The sequence below is a fragment of the Thamnophis elegans genome, chromosome 2 (assembly GCF_009769535.1).
Source record: "Thamnophis elegans isolate rThaEle1 chromosome 2, rThaEle1.pri, whole genome shotgun sequence".
Taxonomy (NCBI): domain Eukaryota; kingdom Metazoa; phylum Chordata; class Lepidosauria; order Squamata; family Colubridae; genus Thamnophis; species Thamnophis elegans.
Genome location: NC_045542.1, coordinates 157,289,195 through 157,313,156, shown reverse-complemented (window position 1 = coordinate 157,313,156; position 23,962 = coordinate 157,289,195). Strand labels below are relative to the sequence as shown.

Below are 23,962 nucleotides of genomic sequence, written 5' to 3'. Positions count from 1 at the left end.
TAGTAAAAAGGCTTGATTTAAATCAACTCAATTTGAATCAACTCAATTTAAAACATAATTTTTAAAGAGCTTTTGTCCTCTCTATCCCACAGTGGCTTCTCCTCTGACCCACTGTTGATTCACTGATAGTCCCATTTCCTTTAATTGGTGATGCAGCAATGACTCAACAAGATGAGGGAGGTGGCGGGCAGTAGGTGAGTGGATGTCCGCTAACAGGTGCTGCCATGATGGATCTGAAATGACAGGTGCACTTTAAATGTAAGCATTCTTTCTTGCTGGTAGTTAGAATCTTTTATATTATTACTTGCAAACAAAATGAAAGTTTCCTATATAACTTGAAGAGCTTGGATTCATTAAATGAGTTTACCCAAAATGTAAATGTTACATAACTAAGCTCCTTTTCATGCTGAATAAACCAAATTATTAATGTATCTTAAATAGAAAACTACCGTATTGTTCGGAGTATAAGATGCACCTTCCCCACCCAAAAGAGGGTGAAAATTAGGGTGCGTCTTATATACTGAATGTAGCCCCACCCACTCACCCATCCACGGGCCCCAACCCTTTGGTCTCTGCTCCCAGCAATTTACCTCTTTGCAGCAAATGGGGGCTTGTGGAGGTTTCAATAAACTATAGCATTTCCTGCAGCCACAAACAGCTGATGATCGGGAGAAATTGAAAGTGAAACTTGCTGTTTGCTCCACAAGGCAAATTGCTGGGAGGCAGAGGCAGATTTTTGTTCCCCCGTGCTAATCAGGCTGTTTCCTGCAAGGAGGTAAGTCAACAACTATAAATGCCTTTAGAATGTTCAAATTATTCTAGACAACTTAACAAAATGAAGAAGCTTTTTAAAATAAATGCTTGATCTGAAGAGGCCCAGTGGTATTGTTTTAAAAAGTGCTATTCTTTTAAATAGCAGAGAATAACTATACTTCCAGAAAGCACATCAATTTTAACAGCGTCTGTTTGAGTATAGTCTGAAATATAACACTACAAACAGTGTATATTGCCTGTACTGTTTGTTGCAAGGAGGCAAATTGCTGGGAGGCAGAGGCAGATACTTTTCCCTTGTTTTCCTCCCCAAAATCTAGGTGTGTCTTATACCTCGGAACATCTTATACTCTGAAAAATACGGTATCTTTAGATATATTTTTACTCCAAATTTATCAAAATAAATTTGATAAAACTAAAAACAATCTAATTTAAATAAAAACAATTTGATTTAAATTTTAAAAACATCTTATTTAAATTTTAAAAAATCGTTTTTTTTTTAATTATCTACCATGGGCTACTTTCTTTTTTCACTTGAGTGTATTTGAAAACAACCTTTTGCACTGCTGAGAATTTGTGATTGACCCAGTCAACAAGTAAATTTTGTCATTGAATGGATATTCGAACTTGGATCTGGGTATACTTCCATGCGTTAAATGAATCATGATAAATGAAAGAGTTTATTGGAGCATTGGAGCATGTTTGCTTTTTCATTGTAATGTAAACTTTTATATTTTGTTCTCATCTTATGCAACCATTTATGCACAATTTTATTTGAATCTTACAGACAAAGAGGAAGGCAATAAGAGCGCTCTGGACAACTGAGGATAACAAGCAACATTGAATATCAAAGCAAGTCAGTCCAGAAATCAAAATATTTTCAATTTCCTTCCGAGAGCCACACAATTCTTCACATTCCTCAGCATGTGAAAGAGAAACAAGAGAACATCAAGAAGTTATTTCTAGCTGGGAAAAGTAAAGGGTGAAATTCAAGCATACGTTACATGAAAAGTGAAGGGCAATAATTTTTCCATTCAGGAAAAGAGGGAAGTGAAAAAGTCAATGGGGAGGTAAAGGTCAATTGGAAAGCCATGTAGAGCAGACCGTGTTGCAGGCCTCACTCTGGGAGGAAGAAAATCACCACTAAATCAAAGCACCACTAAACAAGGGATCATCCACATTTTTGGCCTTCCCAGTAATATGAGTTGTGGAAAATCTCCATATACACACCAGTTGTGGGAAAGATACAACTTGCAAATCATAGTTGATTATGCCTGAGAGGATCTAGACTGGAGAAAAGCCTTAAATATACTCTGTGGCAAAACCTTTGATCAGAACAAATCCGTTTTGCTTAATGGAAGGACCCACACAGGAAAGAAGCTCTACAAGTGCTCCCTATGCAGTAAATGCTTTAGCGAGCATGACAACATGGACTCGTACCAAGGAGAGACCCTTTGAATGTCCTGATTGTGGGAAAAGTTTCACTTGGCATTCCAGCCTGGTGACACACCAGAGGACTCACACAGGAGAGAAACCCTTTGAATGTCCTGATTGTGGTAAAGGTTTCAGTATCAATTCCAACCTGGTTCAACACCAGAGGATTCACACAGGAGAGAAACCCTTTGAATGTCCTGTTTGTGGGAAAAGTTTCAATCACAATTCCAGCCTCGTGAAACACCAGAAGACTCACACAGGAGAGAAACTGTATGAATGTCCTGTTTGTGGGGAAAGTTTCAGTCAGAATTCCCACCTCATGAAGCACCAGATGACTCACACAGGAGAAAAGCCCTTTGAATGTCCTGACTGTGGGAAAAGTTTCAGTCAGAATTCCAACCTGGTTCAGCACCAGAGGATTCACACAGGAGAGAAACCGTATGAATGTACTGTTTGTGGAAAAAATTTCAGTCGGAGTTCCTACCTCATGAAGCACCAGAGGACTCACACAGGAGAAAAGCCCTTTGAATGTCCTGACTGTGGGAAAAGTTTCAGTGAGAATGCGAGCGTTATTTGCCACCAGAGGATTCACACAGGAGAGAAACCGTATGAATGTCCTGTTTGTGGGAAAAGTTTCAATCACAATTCCAGCTTCGTGAAACACCAGAGGATTCACACAGGAGAGAAACCGTATGAATGTCCTGTTTGTGGGGAAAGTTTCAGTCAGAATTCCAACCTCATAAAGCACCAGAGGACTCACACAGGAGAAAAGCCCTTTGAATGTCCTGATTGTGGTAAAAGTTTCAGTACCAATTCCAGCCTGGTTCAGCACCAGAGGATTCACACAGGAGAGAAACCGTATGAATGTCCTGTTTGTGGAAAAAGTTTCAGTCAGAATTCCCACCTCATGAAGCACCAGAGGACTCACACATGAGAAAAGCTCTTTGAATGTCCTGACTGTGGGAAAGGTTTCAATCACAATTCCAGCCTCGTGAAACACCAGAGGACTCACACAGGAGAGAAACCGTATGAATGTCCTGTTTGTGGGGAAAGTTTCAGTCAGAATTCCCACCTCATGAAGCACCAGAGGACTCCCACATGAGAAAAGCTCTTTGAATGTCCTGACTGTGGGAAAGGTTTCAATCACAATTCCAGCCTCGTGAAACACCAGAGGACTCACACAGGAGAGAAACCGTATGAATGTCCTGTTTGTGGGGAAAGTTTCAGTCAGAATTCCCACCTCATGAACCACCAGAGGACTCACACAGGAGAAAAGCCGTTTGAATGTCCTGACTGTGGGAAAAGGTTCGGTCAGAATTCTCACCTCATTTCACACCAGAGGACTCACACAGGAGAGAAACCCTTTAAATGTCCTCACTGTAGGCAAAGTTTCAGTCACAATTCCAGCCTGGTTCAACAACAGAGGATTCACACAGGAGAGAAACCGTTTGAATGTTCTGTTCGTGGGAAAAGTTTCACTAAAAATTCCCACCTCGTGGAACACCAGAGGACTCAAACAGGAGAGAAACCCTTTAAATGTCCTCACTGTAGGCAAAGTTTCAGTCAAAATTCCAGCCTGGTTCAACAACAGAGGATTCACACAGGAGAGAAACCGTTTGAATGTTCTGTTCGTGGGAAAAGTTTCACTAAAAATTCCCACCTCGTGGAACACCAGAGGACTCAAACAGGAGAGAAACTCTTTAAATGTCCTGACTGTGGGAAAAGTTTCAGTGAGAGTTCCACCCTGCTTCAACACCAGAAGATTCACACAGGAGGGAAACCCTTTAAATGGCCTGACTGTGGTAAACATTTCAGCAATGATGTCCTGATTGAAGAAAGGTTTCTCTCAGAGATCCCAGCTTGTGGTGCACCAGAGGACTCATGCAGAAGAGGAGCCCTACATGTGCTTCCAATGTGGTAAATGCTTTAGCGAGTATGGCAACATGGACTCATACCAAGACCCTTTGAATGTCCTGATTATGAGAAATGTTTCAGTCAGAATTGTACCTTGAATCAACACCAGATGATTCACACAGGAGAGAAACCGTTTGACTTGTTCTTTTTCTGGGTTAGAATTTTTAAATTCATGAGATACCAGTGTACTCACACAGGAGAAAAACCCTTTGATTGTCCCGTTTGTGGAAAAAGTTTTAGATGGAATTCCAACCTTGTAATCTACCTCAGGAAAGGAACCATATGAGTGTCCAGACTGTGAACTAGCCTTCTCAATCATATGCTTGTACACAAAGAGAAGAAACCTTTTGAGTTCCCCGAATGTGTATGATGCGTCAGGAAACATTCCACCCTTATTGCTCACAAGAAAATCATCATGAGGCCCTAAGTAATGAGTATAGAGAAGATTTAAAGTTCATTTATAATGTCACATTATAAATGTGTGTCCAGTTGACAAATTGACTGCTAAATTTTACTGTAAGGAATTTGCCTAATTTTTTATAGGCAAGTATGTAATGAAGGGAAGAAGGAAGAATGGCAATATTATCATCCCTATCTGGTCATCAACAGCAGAAGTTGCTGGATACACGTAGTTCTCGATCCTGCCCATTCCATCTGTAACTCAAGAATTCATGGGAGTGAATCTCTTACATTGAACGACATCACTCCCTGCATTCGCCCTTGCATGCCCTGCTTTCTCATCCCATATAATACAATATTAATAATCTCGGGATTTATTGGTTAACACTAGGGGGCACTTACCATGTAAGGAATTTTTGCTAAGGGAACGATTGTACCTCTAGGTATTACCTGTATTTATTTTTGTAGAAATTGTGCAATGATGTAAGAATATTTTTAGAGTGTTCTTTGCACTTTTATAATGGTGGATTATAGAAATGCCATGTACAGAGTCCCAGCCTTTTTCTCCCTGTGTGCCCCTGAGATTTTCAGCCCCAGAATTGCCCAGCCAGCATCTCTCGGGGATAGGAGCTAAAGGTACAGATTGTGGCTCCACTTATAAAGAGAAAGCAAGAGGAGAAGACAAAGATTTTGAAGTTCAACTTTTCCTAATAGTTCCAGGAATTCAGTATATCAAGCATTTTTTCAGATTGTGTCAGGAATGAGGCACCAAAGAATTCCAAGATTGTTTGTTTCCCCAACACCAGTGAAAAAGACAGGTTACAATTTTTTTTCTTGCTGTCATTACATGATGGACATACAACAACCAGGACCAGAACAGTTTTTTTCTCTCCTTGGTGTCACATTTTAGTGCACCATCTCATCATACCATTTTTAGGAGTTGAAAAGGCTTGCAATGTTCCCCTACCGCCTGAATCTCTCACAGGGCAAGAGGTGGGGTGCTACCTGTTCAGGCGAACCAGTAGTTAAGATTCTGCGCATTTCGGTGAACCAGCATTCCCCACCACTCACTGGCCTTGCCCCTGCTATTTTTCAGGCTTTTGGCGGGGTCTTTATCGGCTGTTTTTGGGCCTGAATACACCCAAAAAAATAGGCAGTGGCGGCCAGTTGGCTGAATCCTACTTTGCCTCTGAGGCGAGCGGCCGGGAGGCATGGCTGGGTGTGATGAGACATCACCCACACAATCACAATTGCCTATCCAGCCAGAGAACCAGTTGTTAAATTATTCTAATCCCACCACTACACAGGGCTATATAATAATAATAAGCAAAATTAAATAAAGCCAAACTAAGCGTCAGAGGGAATGGTCCACAGGGCGAGGTCAAAAGCCAGAAATCCCCACTCAGGCCACCGAGCCCATTTTGGTAGTCACCAGGTTAGAACTTGAGAGACACCCATTTCCGGTCCTGCTTTAGGCACCAAATCATCTCAAACTTTGGCCTGTCCTGTCCTCGCAGGCCTTGGAAAGGGGAAATCTGCTTCAAAAAACCTTGCCAAGGAAATGGGAGTGCAGGATAACTCCCCAAAACCTACTTTTGCAACTGAACAAATCTTGAAGAGTGAAGTCTAATCTACTTAGCTTTTCAAGATTAGGGAGGTGTTATGCCATAAATATTTATGAAGTTCTTGTTTGCGTGCACAGCCGCTAAATGATTTCCAGCTTCATCTGATCAATAGAATCATGAAACATGGGACAATAACTGGAAACATCCACTCTCCTTGCTTCAAAACCACATCTAGATAGGAGAGATTCTTTCTATCTGCATCCTTGCAGAGCTTAAATCTCACTAGAGAGAAGAGTTGCTCTGAGCAGCCTTTCTTGGGGCTACCCTCATGTGAGTGGCTGGGCTTGGCCAAAGTGCAGCGAAGGCAGACGGAGTTGGTGAGTTGCCCAGCTGACAGACCAGCGTCTTCGGCGAGGACGCTCCGTCTTTCTCCAGGCAGGGAAAGGCGGCTGGTCCTGCCGAACGTTGCATGCCTAACCCAGGGATCAAGCTCGGAAAAAGCTGGAGTCCCTCACAAAGATGCTCGCCCGTCAGAGAGTAAAGGCGAAGGCAACGGATGGAGACTCGCTCCATATTCCAGAGTGGGAGAGATCAACTGCAGAGGAGCATCAACTGCAGCCAGGGCAGCCCAATGTCTCGGGGCAGAGAGAAAGTCACGCGTATCCCTGAGCTACAGAGGTGCGCACAGCAAGAAGGGCCAGAAGAAGAGGTAAGTATAGGGCTTCTCTCCTGCTCTGGAATATGGAGTGAGTCTCCATCTGCCGCCATTGCCCTTACCTTCTGACAGGCGAGGAGTGACTGGGAGGTGGAGCGGTGGGGCCAGCCAGTGGTAGGTTCAGCCAGCAGGAAGCCACAGCAGGGCGTCCAAAGAGTTTCATTTTTGGGGGAACACACACACACACACACACAAACAAGAGAGAGAGAGAGAGAGATGAGAGAAAGTCTAGAGAAGGCGAGAGAGAAGACATACACACAGAGAGATCTGTTTCCCAGAGAAAAGAAAAGACCGAGAGCCACCAACCTGTGTAGACATGGCTGGGTTGTTTTGTGTGTCATGTGACTGGGTGGAAGTCAGTGACATCGAATTGGCCACATCCACCCAGGTTTTGTGACTCCCGGTGTTTTCTGTGGAAAATGGGTCCAAATGGCTCTTTGAGTGCTTAATATTGCAGACCACTAGACTCTGAAAAGAAGAACAAGGGGAGACATGATAGCAGTATTCCAATATTTCAGGGGCTGCCATAAAGAGGAGGGAGTCAACTTATTTTCCAAAGCACCAGAAGGCAAGACAAGGAACAATGGATGGAAACTAATGTAAGATAAAAACCCAATTATTAAATCCTCACAATACAGAGACAAGTCTGGGTCACAATTCAAAAACTTTTATTTACAGAAAAATAAAAAGCGTTTGCAAAGGCGCACTCCAAGTATCCTTCCTGAGTGGATCAAGTACAAGGAGAGCAAAGAATAGCATTCACACAATACATTTTATACACTCTACTCCTAAGAAACTCTCTCCCTTCTGCTCATTCATTTACGTCGTTTCTTTTGTCATTCCATATTCTATAGGGTCAACTTGACAATTTCTTGAGAGGCCCCTATCTCTTATTTAGTATTTCTGGTGCCTTTCGTCTGAGCAGATGGCTTTCTATCTAACATATCCGTAGGCACCTATAAAGGGCTTGGAATAACAAAGGTTATCTTGTTATTCTGTATACTGAACACATTTTGTGGTTAGCAAACGCATAACAACATTATACATTTTAGGCAAGAATATAATGGTTTATACATTTAACATTGTAAAAGAATATAAAAGTAATCCTTTTAACATTTTATAGAAGAGTTAATACCATTTCACATTGCCGCTCTGATTGCTTCCGCTGAGTCACGCCCAGCCGCCTTGTTTAGGATAGCCCGCTCCCTCCTTAAAGGGAAGGATACGGGCACTCCCCTACAGGGTAAGGCTGAGGAGTTCATCCAATTTCTCGCGGATAAAGTGGCTCGGCTTCAGGCAAACCTGGACTCCAATTGCGCAGAGCCAGCCGATGTCCCGGGGGAGGGTCTTGAACGACATCGTTGGATTGATTTCCAGTCTTTTACTCCTGAGGAAGTGGACAAGACCATCGGAGCAGTGAGTGTCTCCAAATGTGTACTGGACCCGTGTCCCTCCTGGCTGGTCGCGAACAGCAGGGAGGTGACACGGGGCTGGATCCAGGCGATAGTGACCGCGTCTCTCCGGGAAGGGTCCTTTCCCCCCCCCTTTAAAGGAGGTGGTGGTGAGACCCCTACTGAACAGACCATCCTTGGATCCAGCCGTTTTAAATAACTACCGTCCAGTCTCCAACCTCCCCTTTGTTGGGAAGGTTGTTGAGAAAGTGGTGGCCTCTCAACTCCGGCGGTCCTTGGAGGAAACTGATTATCTAGACGCCTTCTAATTTGGTTTCAGGCCTGGCTACAGTATGGAAACTGCTTTGGTTTGCACTGGCCGATGATCTCTGGAGAGCCAGAGACGGGGGCCGGGTCTCCGTTCTGGTGCTCCTTGACCTCTCAGTGGCCTTCGATACCATCGACCATGGTATCCTTCTGTGAAGGTTGTGTGAGGTGGGGGTGCGAGGCACCGTTCTTTGGTGGTTCTCCTCCTACCTCTCGGACAGTTCGCAGTCGATGTTGGTTGGAGGACAGAGGTCGACCCCTAGGCCCCTTAATTATGGGGTGCCGCAGGGGTTGGTCCTGTCGCCCCTCCTGTTTAACATTTACATGAAGCCCCTGGGAGAGATCATCCGACGGCACGGGATAAAATACCACCAGTATTCGGACGATACTCAATTCTATTTGTCCACCTCGTGCCAGCTCAGTGAAGCGATTGACGTGATGTGTCAGTGCCTGGAGGATGTTAGGGTCTGGATGGGGGTGAACAAGCTTGCTCTCAATCCTGACAAGACTGAGTGGCTTTTGTTTTTTCCTCCCACAAATTGGCTAGGTATTCCATCTCTCAGGCTGGGGGGTGAAATTATATGCCCCTCAGACAGAGTTCGCAATTCGGGAGTCCTCCTGGACCCACAGCTGACCTTAGATCACCTTTTGTCGGCTGTGACCAGGGGGGGCATTTGCCCAGGTTCGCCTGGTGCACCAATTGCGTCCCTATCTGAACCGGGAGGATCTTACAACAGTCGCTCATGCCCTTGTGACCTCAAGATTGGACTACTGCAATGCGCTCTACATAGGGCAGCCCTTGAAGAGTGTTTGGAGACTTCAGCTGGTCCAGAATGCAGCCGCGTGAGCGATTGTGGGTGCCCCTCGTGGAGATTCGGACTCTCGCCACCCTTCAGGCCTTCCGGACAGCCATTAAGACCTGGCTGTGACAGCAAGCCTGGGGTTGAGTTCCCCCCGCTACTCAAATTTGCTGTGCTTGCTGTGTTTTTTAAATTGTTTGTATCGTTGTCCTGTTTTTGTCTTACTTTTCTGTATTTGTTCCCCTTCCCTTGGCTTTTGTTCAGCCGCCCTGAGTCCCTTCAGGGAATAGGGTGGCATACAAATCGAATAAATCCAATTCAATTTCCTTCACTAATTACAGAGAGAAGCAATTTAGCATCTCCTGCTTGAGCAGGAGGTTGGACTCCTGACCTCCAAGGTCAAGGTTTCAGATCTATTCAAATTAATTGATTGATTGATCTTGAAAGTTGTATCCTTGAATTTGCTGTTACGAGTTTGGCGTAGTGGTGAAGGCACCAGGTTAGAGTCAAGGAAACACTCAGTTCCCAAATGAAGGGCAAAACTGTCTGTTCAACTTTGGCCAGTCCTCACACGCTTAGAAGGCAGGGAAGGGGGGAAATCCCTTCCAAAAACCCTTGCCAAGGAAAATGCAAGGGTAGGCATCAAAGGCGCCAAAAATTTGATTTGATTTTATTGCACTTATATGCCGCCCTATTCCCGGAGGGACTCAGGGCGGCTAACAAATCAAAGGGAGGGAATACAAACAAGGGGAAAAACGACAAACAAGCAACTACAAAAGAGTTTAAAAACAATCAACAGCCACACAGTTCGAGCAGGGACGGGAACTCGTCAGTCCCAGGCCTGTTGGAACAGCCAGCTTTTAAGGGCTTTGTGGAAGGCCTGAAGGGTGGTGAGGGTCTGAATCTCCACGGGGAGCTCATTCTAGAGGTCGGGAGCAGCCACAGAGAAGGCCCTCCTCCGGGTGGTAGCCAATCAGCATTGGCCGGTAAATGGAATTCTGAGGAGGCCTACTCTGTGGGATCTAATAGGTCTGTTGGAGGTAATTGGCAGCAGGCAGTCTCTCAAGTATCCAGGTCCAATACCATGAAGGGCTTTATAAGTGACGACTAGCAGCTTGAAGCGTATCCGGAGACCAATAGGCAGCCAGTGCAGCTCCCGGAGGATAGGTGTAACGTGGGTGTACCGGGGTGCACCCACAATCGCTCGCATGGCTGCATTCTGGACCAGCTGAAGTCTCCGAATGCTCTTCAGGGGCTGCCCCATGTAGAGCGCATTGCAGTAGTCCAGTCTTGAGGTCACAAGGGCATGAGCGGTTCAGGTAGGGACGCAATTGGTGCACCAGGCGAACCTGGGCAAATGCCCCCCTGGTCACAGCCGACAAATGGTGTTCTAAAGTCAGCTGTGGGTCCAGGAGGACTCCAAAATTGTGAACCCTGTCTGAGGAGCGTACAATTTCACCCCCAAGCCTGAGAGATGGAATATCTAGCCAATTGTTGGGAGGAAAACACACAAGCCACTCGGTCTTGTCCGGATTGAGTGCAAGCTTGTTTACCCCCATTCAGATCCTAACAGCCTCCATGCACTGACACATCACGTCACCCGCTTCACTGAGTTGGCACGGGGAGGACAGATACAACTGTATCGTTCGCATACTGGTGATATTTTATCCCGTGCCGTCGAATGATCTCACCCAGCGGCTTCATGTAGATGTTAAACAGGAAGGGGAACAGGACCGAACCCTGCGGGACCCCACACTTAAGGGGCCTAGGGGTCGATCTCTGCCCTCCAACCAACACCGATTGCAACCTGTCTGAGAGGTAGGAGGAGAACCACCAAAGAATGGTGCCTCCCACCCCCACCTCACACAACCGTCGCAGAAGGATACCATGGTCGATGGTATCGAAGGCCGCTGAGAGGTCAAGGAGCACTAGGATGGAGGCATGACCCCCGTCCCTGGCTCTCCAGAGATCATCAGTCAGCGCAACCAAAGCAGTTTCCGTGCTGCAGCCAGGCCTGGATCCAGACTGAAAGGAGTCTAGATAATCGGTTTCATCCAAGGACCGCCGGAGCTGAGAGGCCACTAAAATGAGAGTGTAGCATTAAGGTTCATTATTATCACGTTTCATTATTTCACTTGCTCAATTGCGAAGGTTGGTTGCTAGGAGTTGAAAAAGACCTGCTTCCATTCAATCAGCAAAAATATCTTTCCAATCGACTCGGTGGAGCCTGGACAGTTGTGTTTTTCCACCTTATGTCGCTAGATGGTGGGCAGGCAACATTTGTGCCTAGAAAGCCATTTTGTGCCATCCATGCTGGAGCTTAAAAAAGAATTTTAAAACATTTGAGTATTGCATTGTTAGAAAGGTTGGGAGGAAAGGAGAAGCGCAGGGGAACTTCATTTTCCGCATCACTCAGTAAAGCATTTGATAAAGTAGATGACAAGCTATTTCTTGGCAAACTAGAAAAATGTGGGATACACAACACCACAAGATGGGTTTCTAACTGGCTGACAAATCCTATTCCATGTGTAATCCTCAATGGAACTACACCCACATGGAGGGAAGTAAGCAGTGGGGTACCCCCCAGATTGAGTTTTAGGCCCGGTATTCATCAAAATCTTCATAAACTATCTAGACAAGGAGGGGAACTCATCAAATTTGCAGACAATACTAAGCTGGCAGGAATTGCCAACACTCCAGAAGACAAGCTCCAAACTGACAGACTTGAACAGTGAGCCCTATCTAAGAAAGTAATATTCAACACAGATCAATAATCAATCATTTACACTTAGAAAAAGAAAAGCAAACTGCATAGATACAACCTAAGTATAAACCTGGTTTAATGCCAGTAATTGATTGGGATCTTGAAATCCTAGGACAATCACTTAAATGTGATCCAACACAGCAGCCAAAATAACCAATACAATCCTAGACTGGTTTAATAGAGGGATATAATTAAGATAATGTGAAGTTATACTACTGCTTTACAAAGCCTTAGTAAGAGCACACTTGGAATACTGCATGCAATTCTTATCACCACGATATAAAAAGATATTGAGACTCTTGAAAGCATGCAGAGAAGAGCAACAAAGATGATTAGGGGCCTAGAAGTTAAAACATGGAATGGTTCCAGGAACTGGGTATGTCTACTTCCATGATTGCAAACCTATGGCACGTGTGCCACAGGTGGCACATAGAGCCATATCTGCCGGCATCTGAGCCATCAGCTCCAATGTGCATACACTGGATTTTCAGCCTTCTGGAAATCAGTCCAGCTGATTTTCAGCCTTCCGGAGGGCCGGGGGATGCCCTTTCGCCCTCGCCAGGCTTCAGGAAAGCCTCTGGAGTCTGGGGAGGGTGAAAAACAGGCCCAACGGGCCAACTGGAAGTTTGGAAGCCCAAGTTCTAGTTGGTCTGTTGGGCCCATTATTCACCCTCCCCCAGGCTCCAGAGGCTTTCTTGAAGCCTGGGGACCCCCTGCCCCACACGCAGAGGGTTTGTGAAGGCATGTGTGGGTGAGCAGGGCACATTGCATTGTGGGTGTGTTGGCATGCACACACAATTTTGGCACATGTTTACAAAAAGGTTCCCCACCACTAGTCTAGTCTAATGAAAAGAATGACAAAGGAGCCCATGATAGCAAAATTTTGATATTTCAGTGGCTGTCACCAAGAGGAGGGATGAAGTTATTTTCCAAAGACCAGAAACATTGGATGAAAACTAATCAAGGAGAGAAGCAACTTAGAATTAAGGAGAAACTTCCTAACAGGGTGAACAACTAACCACTGGAACAGTTTGCCTTCAGAGGTGTTGGCTGTGCCATCAGGAGAACTTTTTAAAAATAGGCTGAATAGTTGTTTGTCTGAAATAGGGTCTGCTTGAGCAGGGGGTTGGGCTAGAAGACCACCAAGGTCCCTGCCAGGATAGACTAATTGATCAATCTTGAAAAGTGCAGTCTTGAATTGGCTGTTGGAGCAGCAGAAACAGGTCAATGGGCATATTTTGCGGTGAGGAAGAAGATCCAGTTTGGTGTAGTGATGAAGACGCCAGATTAGAGACAGTTCCAGTCTTACCCGAAGGGCAAAAATCTGTTAAACTTTGGCCAATCCTCTCAGGCCTAAGAAGCAGGAAAGGGGGGAGGGGGAACCACTTCCAAAAACCCTTCCAATGGAAACTGCAAGGCCAACCATCAAGACTTGACCCAAAGGGGGGGGAAACGAAGCTTAGCGTCACTTTTCACTATTTCAATTGGCTCCGTTGTAAAGGTCGGTTGCTAGGAATCGAAAACGACCTGCTGCCATATCATCACTGAAAACCTCTCCCAAACGCCTTGGTGGAGCCTGGAAAAGCGTGTGTTTCCACTTCCGGTCGCTAGGTGGCGGTCAGGCAACATCTGTGCCTATAAAATCATCAGCAAAGTGCCATTCGTTCTTGGGCTTAAAAGGGGAGTTTTAAACCATTGAGTACTTTATTGCTAGAAAGGATGTGAGGAGAGGAGAAGCGCAGAAAAACTTCCTCTTCCGGATGACTCATGGAAGGAAGGTGGAGTGCAGAGAGGCTTTTGTGTTCTTCCCAGGATCAAAGCAGCAGCTGGAAGGTGAGCGGAGGGCCGGTGGGAGGAGGGTCCTGGAGCAAGTCGGGCTGTTCGGTTTCCTTCACAGCCTGGAAGCAGAGAAGCAACTGGGCTGAAGCATCTCAGCTGCTGCTGCTGCAGGTTCCTTCCTCCCCGAATTTAAGCCCACTGGTGCTGCACGCTGTGAAACTGGTGGCTGCAATTTTCTTTCTGGTGGGAAGATTGTAAAAATCTCTTTTAAATTAAGGAGGATTCTTTGGGAATGGCTTCCCTCCAGAGGTTGTGGGTGCTCCCATCACTGTAGTGCTTTAAGAGGAGATTGGATAGCTATTTGTTCAGGATGGAATAGGGTCTCCTGCCTAGAAGACCTCCAGCCCCCCCCCCCTTTATTATTCTTTTATGGACCTGATGTTTTTCGGGCGACCAGATCGGACTGATGTCCCACTGGTCGTTTCTGGGTTGTTTTACTTCCATTTGTTTTCCTATTGGTGCCCCCATCCATGTATTAACCCGATTCAACTCCGCTTAACCCGACACTTTTTTAACAATAGCTATTAACAAATGTTTTGATTGTTCAGTTGTATTTATTTATAAAGTTTATTGACCACCCGGAGTCGTTCGGGAGTGGGCGGCATACAAAACCAATAAACCTAACCTAACCACCAACCTTACCATAACACTACTGTGGGCAGCTTAGGGACATAAAAAGATACATACACATTCAAAGCTAAATAAATTGTAGGAAGAAAAATGTAAGTTAGCATTGTTGTGGCATCATGCTTCATGATCGGGCCACTTAGTGACACTGATGCCAGTCCCAATTGCAGTCAGTAAGTGAGGACTACTTCAATTGGGATGTCACCAAAGAAGTTGTGGAAAATATTTTCTGCCTTTAGTGGAGCTCAGTGCTACCATGGGCAAAATAGGTGCTTTAAATATTGCAGAGTCTTTAGGCATCATTTCATCAGTTAAAGCCACAACATCTGTAAAGCTAGTGTCATCCAGATTGACAGGTGTGGCTCAGTAAAATTAAGGACAGTCCAAGCCTGTGTGTTGATTAAATAATGTTTTTATTCATCTGAATAAATATGAGTCCTTCCTAAGAAGGAAGGAACCAAGCGCATAGTGCAAAGCGGATATGTACATTTTTTTCCCTTTCCCTTTCATTTACATACACTAAGAGGCAGCTGGCACATAAGCTGTAGAAATTATAAAAATAGCCAAGCATGCTTTCTGTGGTTCTGGTCACATATCCAAACCCACAGGCTAGTGGTTTCCTGTGAACGTTTCCATGGCCTCAGAACTCTGTTGAGGCCTGAACTTCGATCTTGCCATCTCAACATATGAGCAATCATCAAATTGATTAAATTCCTGATTAACTTTAGCGCAGAAGGTTTGACTGTAACCATTTTGAGATATTTTTCGGGCTTCAAAAACATATGATTTCTCCCTATTGTATGGCTGTGTATTATTTCTCTCTGAATGTATATATCTCCAAATGTATAGGAGCCAAGGTGGCGCAGTGGTTAAATGCAGCACTGCAGGCTACTGCTAGATCAGCAGGTCAGCGGTTCAAATCTCACCGGCTCAGGGTTGACTCAGCCTTCCATCCTTCCGAGGTGGGTAAAATGAGGACCCAGATTGTTGGGGGCAATATGCTGACTCTCTGTAAACCGCTTAGAGAGGCCTGAAAGGCCTATGAAGCGGTATATAAGTCTACTGCTATTGCTATTGCTATTGTATAATCTCTCCCCAGGAGTTCCATATATAGTCATGTGGAAAAGGAAGTACACTCTCCTTAACTTCTATGATTTTATATATCAGGATATAGTAAAAATCATTTGGTCCTTAGACATTCTTAAAAGTCGGCAAATACAACCGCAGATGAACAACAACACATGACATATTACATCAGGTCATCATTTATTTTATAAAAAGAAAGCCAAAATGGAGAATTCATGTGTGAAAAATCTTTGATTCAATAATATGTAGAATCAACTTTACCAGCAACAAGTAGAAGTAATTCTTTTCTGTATGACTTTATCAGTCCCTTGCAGTGTTGTGGAGAAATTTTGGCCCATCTTTTTTACAACATTGCTTCAGTTCATTGAGGTTTGTGGGTGTTTTTTTATGAACAACTCTCTTGAGGTTCCGTGAATGGTGTTGAGGTCTGGAGTTTGATTGCCATTGCAACACCTTGATGCTTTTCTTTTTCAGCCATTCTGTTGTAGATTTGCTGATGTGTTTTACGACCATTATCTTCTATAATTCCATGTCAGCCAAGCTTTAGCTATTGGATAGATGGCCTCACTTTTGAGTTCAAAAGTTTTATTTCATTTAAGACAAACATTTCATCATTCCTCAATCAGTAAGACATCGAAGTACAATTGTTTGTATGTCAAAATAATTCTTGTTTACCACCAAATTCTTGTCTAGCCTAATATATACCCCTCCCCCCTCCCCCAACCCCCCTCCTCCTTTCCCCCCCCCCCCCGACTTCCCAGAACCCGTACACGGTATGGATTTCTAACAAACACAGTCTAAAATCTATTGAGAAAAAAAAGAAATAAAGAAATTAATAACATTCTACATTGACCTTAGCTTCTTCTTACTGAACTAACTTTAAACAATTTAAATCATTTCTGATCTTAAGCATAGGCTAACTGGAATTTCTTGGTCCCGTATTTATTTTGTATATAGTCAATCCATTTTTTCCAGTCTCGTTTATATCTCTCATTTGAGTGATCTTTAAGATATGCCGATATTTTTGCAAAATATCTTTAAAAGAAGGATAAAGTTTACTCCTCAGTTATTTTTATTAAGTATATGTACTGACTTTACAGTGGTAGAGACTAACTTGATTCTGCACCTAATAACGGCAGCAAGACTGTTGGTGGTGCAATACTGGAAGAAGGAAGACTTGCCTACAACTCAAGAATGGACATTGAAAGTCACAAATTTAGCCGAGATGGCTAAAATATCGGCATATCTTAAAGATCACTCAAATGAGAGATATAAACGAGACTGGAAAAAATGGATTGAATATATACAAAATAAATACGGGACCAAGAAATTCCAGTTAGCCTATGCTTAAGATCAGAAACGATTTAAATTGTTTAAAGTTAGCTCAGCAAGAAGAAGCTAAGGTCAATGCAGAATGTCATTAATTTCTTTGTTTCTTTTTTCTCAATAGATTTTAGACTGTGTTTGTTAAAAATCCATATCGTGTACGGGTTCTGGGAAGTCGGGGGGGGGGAGGAGGAGGGGGGTTGGGGGGGAGGGAGGGAGGGAGGGGCATACAAAAAAATTGTATTTCGATGTTTTATTGATTGAGGAATGTTGAAATATTTGTGTTTTAAAAGAAATAAAACTTTTGAAGGATAAAAAAAGATATGCCGATATTTTAGCCATCTCGGCTAAGTTTGTAACTTTCAATGTCCATTCTTGAGTTGTAAGCAAGTCTTCCTTCTTCCAGTATTGCGCCACCAACAGTATTGCTGCCGTTATTAGGTGCAGAATCAAGTTAGTCTCTACCACTGTAAAGTCAGTACATATACCTAGTAAGAATAACTGAGGAGTAAACTTTATCCTTCTTTTAAAGATATTTTGCATAATCCACCATATTTTTATCCAAAATGCCTTAACCTTTTGGCAGGTCCACCATATATGAAAATATGTAGCATCGAGAGAGCCACATCTCCAACATTTAGGCTGTAAGTTTGGATACATAGAAACCAGCTTTTTAGGATCTAAATGCCATCTATAGAACATCTTATAAAAATTTTCTCTCAGGTTTTGAGCTTGTGTAAATTTCACATTTCTTACCCAGATTCTTTCCCATGTATCCAGCATTATTGGTTCTTCAATGTTTTGAGCCCACTTTATCATACAATCTTTAACTAATTCTGTTTCCGAATCCATCTGTATTAATACATTATATATCCTCTTTATATGCATTAAGCTTTGATCTCTTATTTGTTTAAACAGATTATCCTCAACTTGAATAAAACCAATTTTTTGATGTATTTTCCACCTAGCCTGTAATTGCCCATACTGGAACCATGTTTGAACTACCTTCTCCTCTTTTAATACCTCTAAAGATTTTAATTGTAGTACCCCCCCTTTCCGAGATAAGAAGCTGTCTGTAGGTAATTCTATCCTGGTTTTGTGCTATATTTTGTGCTATAAAAAGAAGCTAAAATCTTGATAAACAATTAATGTCCACGTAAACAGATTCAGCTCGTGATAAGATCAAATAAATCAAAGCTTTGTACTGAGTGGGGGAGACCTTACTTTGTACTGCACAAGGCAGTTTGAAGTTCCCAGCACGGACGCCGTTCTGCTTTGGGCTGGCCCCCCTCTCTCTGCAGGCACAAAAGCTGCAAAAATCGAAGGGCATTTGCCAGCAAAACTATTCTTCTTCCCTTCTTGCCTGAAGGATAAGAAAACCTGTTAAGACGTCAGATGGATGATCATCTAAACAGATACATGACCAGGAATTCGGAGACAGCTAATTTTAAGCTGCCACCATCAGCAGGCTCCTCCCAGGAAGTGATGGCCTCACTTTTGACTCTACCATATTTTGGTATACAGAGGAGTTCCTGGTCAACTCAAAGACTGGAAAGTGTCCAGGTCCTGTGGCTGCAAAACAAGCCCAAATCACCACTGCTCTGCCACCATGCTTGATGGTTTCTATGAGATGCTTGTGCTGATATGTTGTGTTTGGTTTTCGTCAAATGTGTCACTGTTTGTCACATAATGACAAACATGTCATTATGGCCAAACATCTCCACTTTGGTCTGGTCTGTGCAAAAGATAGTATTGCAGAAGCCCTGTGATTTGTTCAGATGCAACTTTGCGAACCTCAGCCTTGCTGCTATGACCTTTTTAGAGAGAAGAGGCTTTCTCCTGGCAACCCTTCCAAACAAACCATACTTGTTCAGTTTTTTTCTAATTTCATTGTCATGAATCTTAACATTTAACATGCTAACTGAAGCCTGTAGAGTCTGAGATATAACTCTTTTTTTTTCAATTTCTCTGGCCATTGCATCATCTGGCCTTGGGGTGAATTTTCTTGGACATCTGCTCCTGGGAAGATTGGCAACTGTCCTGAATGTTTTCCATGTCAGGTTTCCAAATTATGAAGCTCATTCAAAGAAGAAATGTGCAAAGTCCATCTTCAAAAACAAATTTCTTTTCACTAGTGAAAAGGCTTGACTTAAATCAACTCAATTTAAATCATAATTTTTAAAGAGCATCTGTCCTCTCTATCCCACTGCGGCTCCTCCTCTGACCCACTGTTGACTCACTGACAGTCCCATTCCCTTTAATTGGTGATGCGGCAATGACCCAACAAGATGAGGGAGGTGGCGGGCAGTAGGTGAGTGGATGTCCGCTAATAGGTGCTGCCATGATGGATCTGAAATGACAAGTGCTCTTTAAATGTAAGCATTCTTTCTTGCTGGGAGTTAGAATCTTTTATATTATTACTTGCAAACAAAATGAAGGTTTCCTCTATAACTTGAAAAGCTTGAATTCATTAAATGAATTTACCAAAAATGTAAATGTTACATAATTAAGCTCCTTTTCATGCTAAATAAACCAAATAATTAATGTATCTTAAATAGAAAACTACCGTATTGTTCGGAGTATAAGACGCACCTCCCCCTAAAGAGGGTGAAAATTAGGGTGCGTCTTATATACTGAATGTAGCCTCACCCACCCATGGGCCCAAACCCTTTGGTCTCTGCTCCCAGCCATTTACCTCTTTGCAGCAAACGGGGGCTTGTGGAAGTTTCAATAAGCTATAGCAATCCCTGCAGCCTGAAACCGTGACCCGACAAAAGTCCGCACGACAAAAGCGCGCTGACAAAACCGTGTCGCTCAAACCGCGATGTCATCAATGCGCCGACAACAGTGTGGAGACAGAAGGGCGCTTTATAACAGCGCGTCTACAGAAAGCCGGTTTAACTTAAGGTAAGGGTTAGGTTTAGGGTTAGGTTTAGTGTTACGTTTAGGGTTAAGTTTAGCGTTATGTTTAGGGTTAGGGTTAGCGTTACATTTAGGGTTAGCGTTACGTTTAGGGTTAGGGTTAGCGTTACGTTTAGGATTAGGTTTAGCGTTAGGTTTAGGGTTAGGTTTAGTTTTACAGCGCCCTTCTGTCGGCGCAATTCAGCGCTCATTTGTCGGAGCGCTTTAGAACACGCGGTTTTGTCATCGCGGCTTAGTCAGGCACGGTTTTGTCGTTCGCCCTTTTGTCGGTGAACCGCCTGAAACAGCTGACGATTTAGAGAAATTGAAAGTGAAACTTGCTGTTTGCTCCACAAGGCAAATTGCTGGGAGGCAGAGGCAGATTTTTTCCCCCTTGTGCTAATCAGGCTGTTTGCTGCAAGGAGGTAAGTCAACAACCATAAATGCCTATAGAATGTCCAGTCCTTACCTCGTGCATCTCTCATCAGAATGGTCTGGTTTCCTTGCGGCGGGGCTCTTATGGACCCAGAGTGAGCTTCATAAATTGAAGAGTGGGATTCAGCTTTTTTGAGCGGGAGATTCTATACCAATGATGTAACACAATGGGAAGTTTCCCTTGCCACCTGCCTGCTCTTTGAACATTCTTTTTGGTGCAAGTCTTCATTGTAGATATTCCTCCTTAGACAACTTAACAACTTAACAAAACAATTTAACAAAATGAAGAACCTTTTTAAAATAAATGCTTGATCTGAAGAGGCCCAGTGCTATTGTTTTAAAAAGTGTTATTCTTTTAAATAGCAGAGAATAACTATACTTCCAGAAAGCACATCAATTTTAACAGCATCTGTTCGAGTATAGTCTGAAATATAACACTACAAAGAGTGTATATTGCCTGTACTGTTTCTTGCAAAGAGGCAGATTGCTGGGAGGCAGATACTTTCCCCTTGTTTTCCTCCCCAAAATCTAGGTGTGTCTTATACTTCGGAACATCTTATACTCTGAAAAATACGGTATCTTTAGATATATTTTTACTCCAAATTTATCAAAACAAAAACAATTTAAATGAAAACAATTTAATTTAAATTTTAAAAACATCCTATTTAAATTTTAAAAATCGTTTGTTTTTTTAAAAAAATTATCTACCATGGGCTACTTTCTTTTTTCACTTGATTGTATTTGAAAACAACCTTTTGCACTGCTGAGAATTTGTGATTGACCCAGTCACCAAGTAAATTTTGTCATTGAATGGATATTCAAACTTGGATCTGGGTATACTTCCATGCGTTAAATGAATCATGATTAATGAAAGAGCTTATTGGAGCATTGGAGCATGTTTGCTTTTTCTTTGTAAACTTTTATATTTTTTTCTCATCTTATGCAACCATTTTATGCACAATTTTATTTGAATCTTACAGACAAAGAGGAAGGCAATAAGAGCGCTCTGGACAACTGAGGATAACAAGCAACATTGAATATCAAAGCAAGTCAGTCGAGAAATCAAAATATTTCCAATTTCCTTCCGAGAGCCACACAATTCTTCACATTCCTCAGCAGGTGAAAGAGAAACAAGAGAACATCAAGGAGTTATTTCTAGCTGGGAAAAGTAAAGGGTGAAATTCAAGCATACGTTATATGAAAAGTGAAGGGCAATAATTTTTCCATTCAGGAAAAGAGGGAAGTGAAAAAGTCAATGGGGAGGTAAAGGTCAATTGGAAAGCCATGTAGAGCAGACCGTGTTGCAGGCCTCACTCTGGGAGGAAGAAAATCACCACTAAATCAAAGCACTACTAAACAAGGGATCATCCACATTTTTGGCCTTCTCAGTAATATGAGTTGTGGAAAATCTCCATATACACACCAGTTGTGGGAAAGATACAACTTGCAAATCATAGTTGATTATGCCTGAGAGGATCTAGACTGGAGAAAAGCCTTAAATATACTCTGCGGCAAAACCTTTGATCAGAACAAATTCGTTTTGTTTAATGGAAGGATCCACACAGGAAAGAAGCTCTACAAGTGCTCCCAATGGGGTAAATGCTTTAGCGAGCGTGACAACATGGACTCATACCAAGGAGAAACCCTTTGAATGTTCTGATTGTGGGAAATGTTTTATTCAGAATTCCAGCCTGGTTCAACATCAGAGGATTCACACAGGAGAGACACCCTTTCAATGTCCTGATTGTGGTAAAGGTTTCAGTATCAATTCCAACCTGGTTCAACACCAGAGGATTCACACAGGAGAGAAACCCTTTGAATGTCCTGTTTGTGGGAAAAGTTTCAATCACAATTCCAGCCTCGTGAAACACCAGAAGACTCACACAGGAGAGAAACTGTATGAATGTCCTGTTTGTGGGGAAAGTTTCAGTCAGAATTCCCACCTCATGAAGCACCAGATGACTCACACAGGAGAAAAGCCCTTTGAATGTCCTGACTGTGGGAAAAGTTTCAGTCAGAATTCCAACCTGGTTCAGCACCAGAGGATTCACACAGGAGAGAAACCGTATGAATGTCCTGTTTGTGGAAAAAATTTCAGTCGGAGTTCCTACCTCATGAAGCACCAGAGGACTCACACAGGAGAAAAGCCCTTTGAATGTCCTGACTGTGGGAAAAGTTTCAGTGAGAATGCGAGCGTTATTTGCCACCAGAGGATTCACACAGGAGAGAAACCGTATGAATGTCCTGTTTGTGGGAAAAGTTTCAATCACAATTCCAGCTTCGTGAAACACCAGAGGATTCACACAGGAGAGAAACCGTATGAATGTCCTGTTTGTGGGGAAAGTTTCAGTCAGAATTCCAACCTCATAAAGCACCAGAGGACTCACACAGGAGAAAAGCCCTTTGAATGTCCTGATTGTGGTAAAAGTTTCAGTACCAATTCCAGCCTGGTTCAGCACCAGAGGATTCACACAGGAGAGAAACCGTATGAATGTCCTGTTTGTGGAAAAAGTTTCAGTCAGAATTCCCACCTCATGAAGCACCAGAGGACTCACACATGAGAAAAGCTCTTTGAATGTCCTGACTGTGGGAAAGGTTTCAATCACAATTCCAGCCTCGTGAAACACCAAAGGACTCACACAGGAGAGAAACCGTATGAATGTCCTGTTTGTGGGGAAAGTTTCAGTCAGAATTCCCACCTCATGAACCACCAGAGGACTCAGACAGGAGAAAAGCCGTTTGAATGTCCTGACTGTGGGAAAAGGTTCGGTCAGAATTCTCACCTCATTTCACACCAGAGGACTCACACAGGAGAGAAACCCTTTAAATGTCCTCACTGTAGGCAAAGTTTCAGTCACAATTCCAGCCTGGTTCAACAACAGAGGATTCACACAGGAGAGAAACCGTTTGAATGTTCTGTTCGTGGGAAAAGTTTCACTAAAAATTCCCACCTCGTGGAACACCAGAGGACTCAAACAGGAGAGAAACTCTTTAAATGTCCTGACTGTGGGAAAAGTTTCAGTGAGAGTTCCACCCTGCTTCAACACCAGAAGATTCACACAGGAGGGAAACCCTTTAAATGGCCTGACTGTGGTAAACATTTCAGCAATGATGTCCTGATTGAAGAAAGGTTTCTCTCAGAGATCCCAGCTTGTGGTGCACCAGAGGACTCATGCAGAAGAGGAGCCCTATACGTGCTTCCAATGTGGTAAATGCTTTAGCGAGTATGGCAACATGGACTCATACCAAGACCCTTTGAATGTCCTGATTATGAGAAATGTTTCAGTCAGAATTGTACCTTGAATCAACACCAGATGATTCACACAGGAGAGAAACCGTTTGACTTGTTCTTTTTCTGGGTTAGAATTTTTAAATTCATGAGATACCAGTGTACTCACACAGGAGAAAAACCCTTTGATTGTCCCGTTTGTGGAAAAAGTTTTAGATGGAATTCCAACCTTGTAATCTACCTCAGGAAAGGAACCATATGAGTGTCCAGACTGTGAACTAGCCTTCTCAATCATATGCTTGTACACAAAGAGAAGAAACCTTTTGAGTTCCCCGAATGTGGATGATGCGTCAGGAAACATTCCACCCTTATTGCTCACAAGAAAATCATCATGAGGCCCTAAGTAATGAGTATAGAGAAGATTTAAAGTTCATTTATA

General features: G+C 43.2%; 2 protein-coding genes and 1 pseudogene across 2 annotated transcripts in view; 2 read left to right on the top strand and 1 right to left on the bottom strand.

Annotated features, from left to right (window-relative positions):
• The window catches only part of LOC116504800 (zinc finger protein 850-like), a 361,571-nt gene that overhangs the window by 222,158 nt on the left and 115,451 nt on the right, over window positions 1-23,962 (bottom strand). The window lies entirely within an intron of this gene.
• LOC116504754 lies at window positions 181-7,532 on the top strand (annotated as a pseudogene).
• Window positions 13,829-22,993, top strand: LOC116504784 (zinc finger protein OZF-like). Its single transcript, XM_032212015.1, has 2 exons — window positions 13,829-13,913; window positions 21,275-22,993. The coding sequence occupies exon 2, from the start codon at window positions 21,842-21,844 to the stop codon at window positions 22,853-22,855; it is 1,014 nt and encodes a 337-aa protein (XP_032067906.1). The 5' UTR covers window positions 13,829-13,913; window positions 21,275-21,841; the 3' UTR covers window positions 22,856-22,993.

Excerpts from the sequence above, each read along its gene's own strand:
- LOC116504784 (XM_032212015.1), top strand. The coding sequence starts at position 21,842 with ATGGAAGGATCCACACAGGAAAGAAGCTCTACAAGTGCTCCCAATGGG.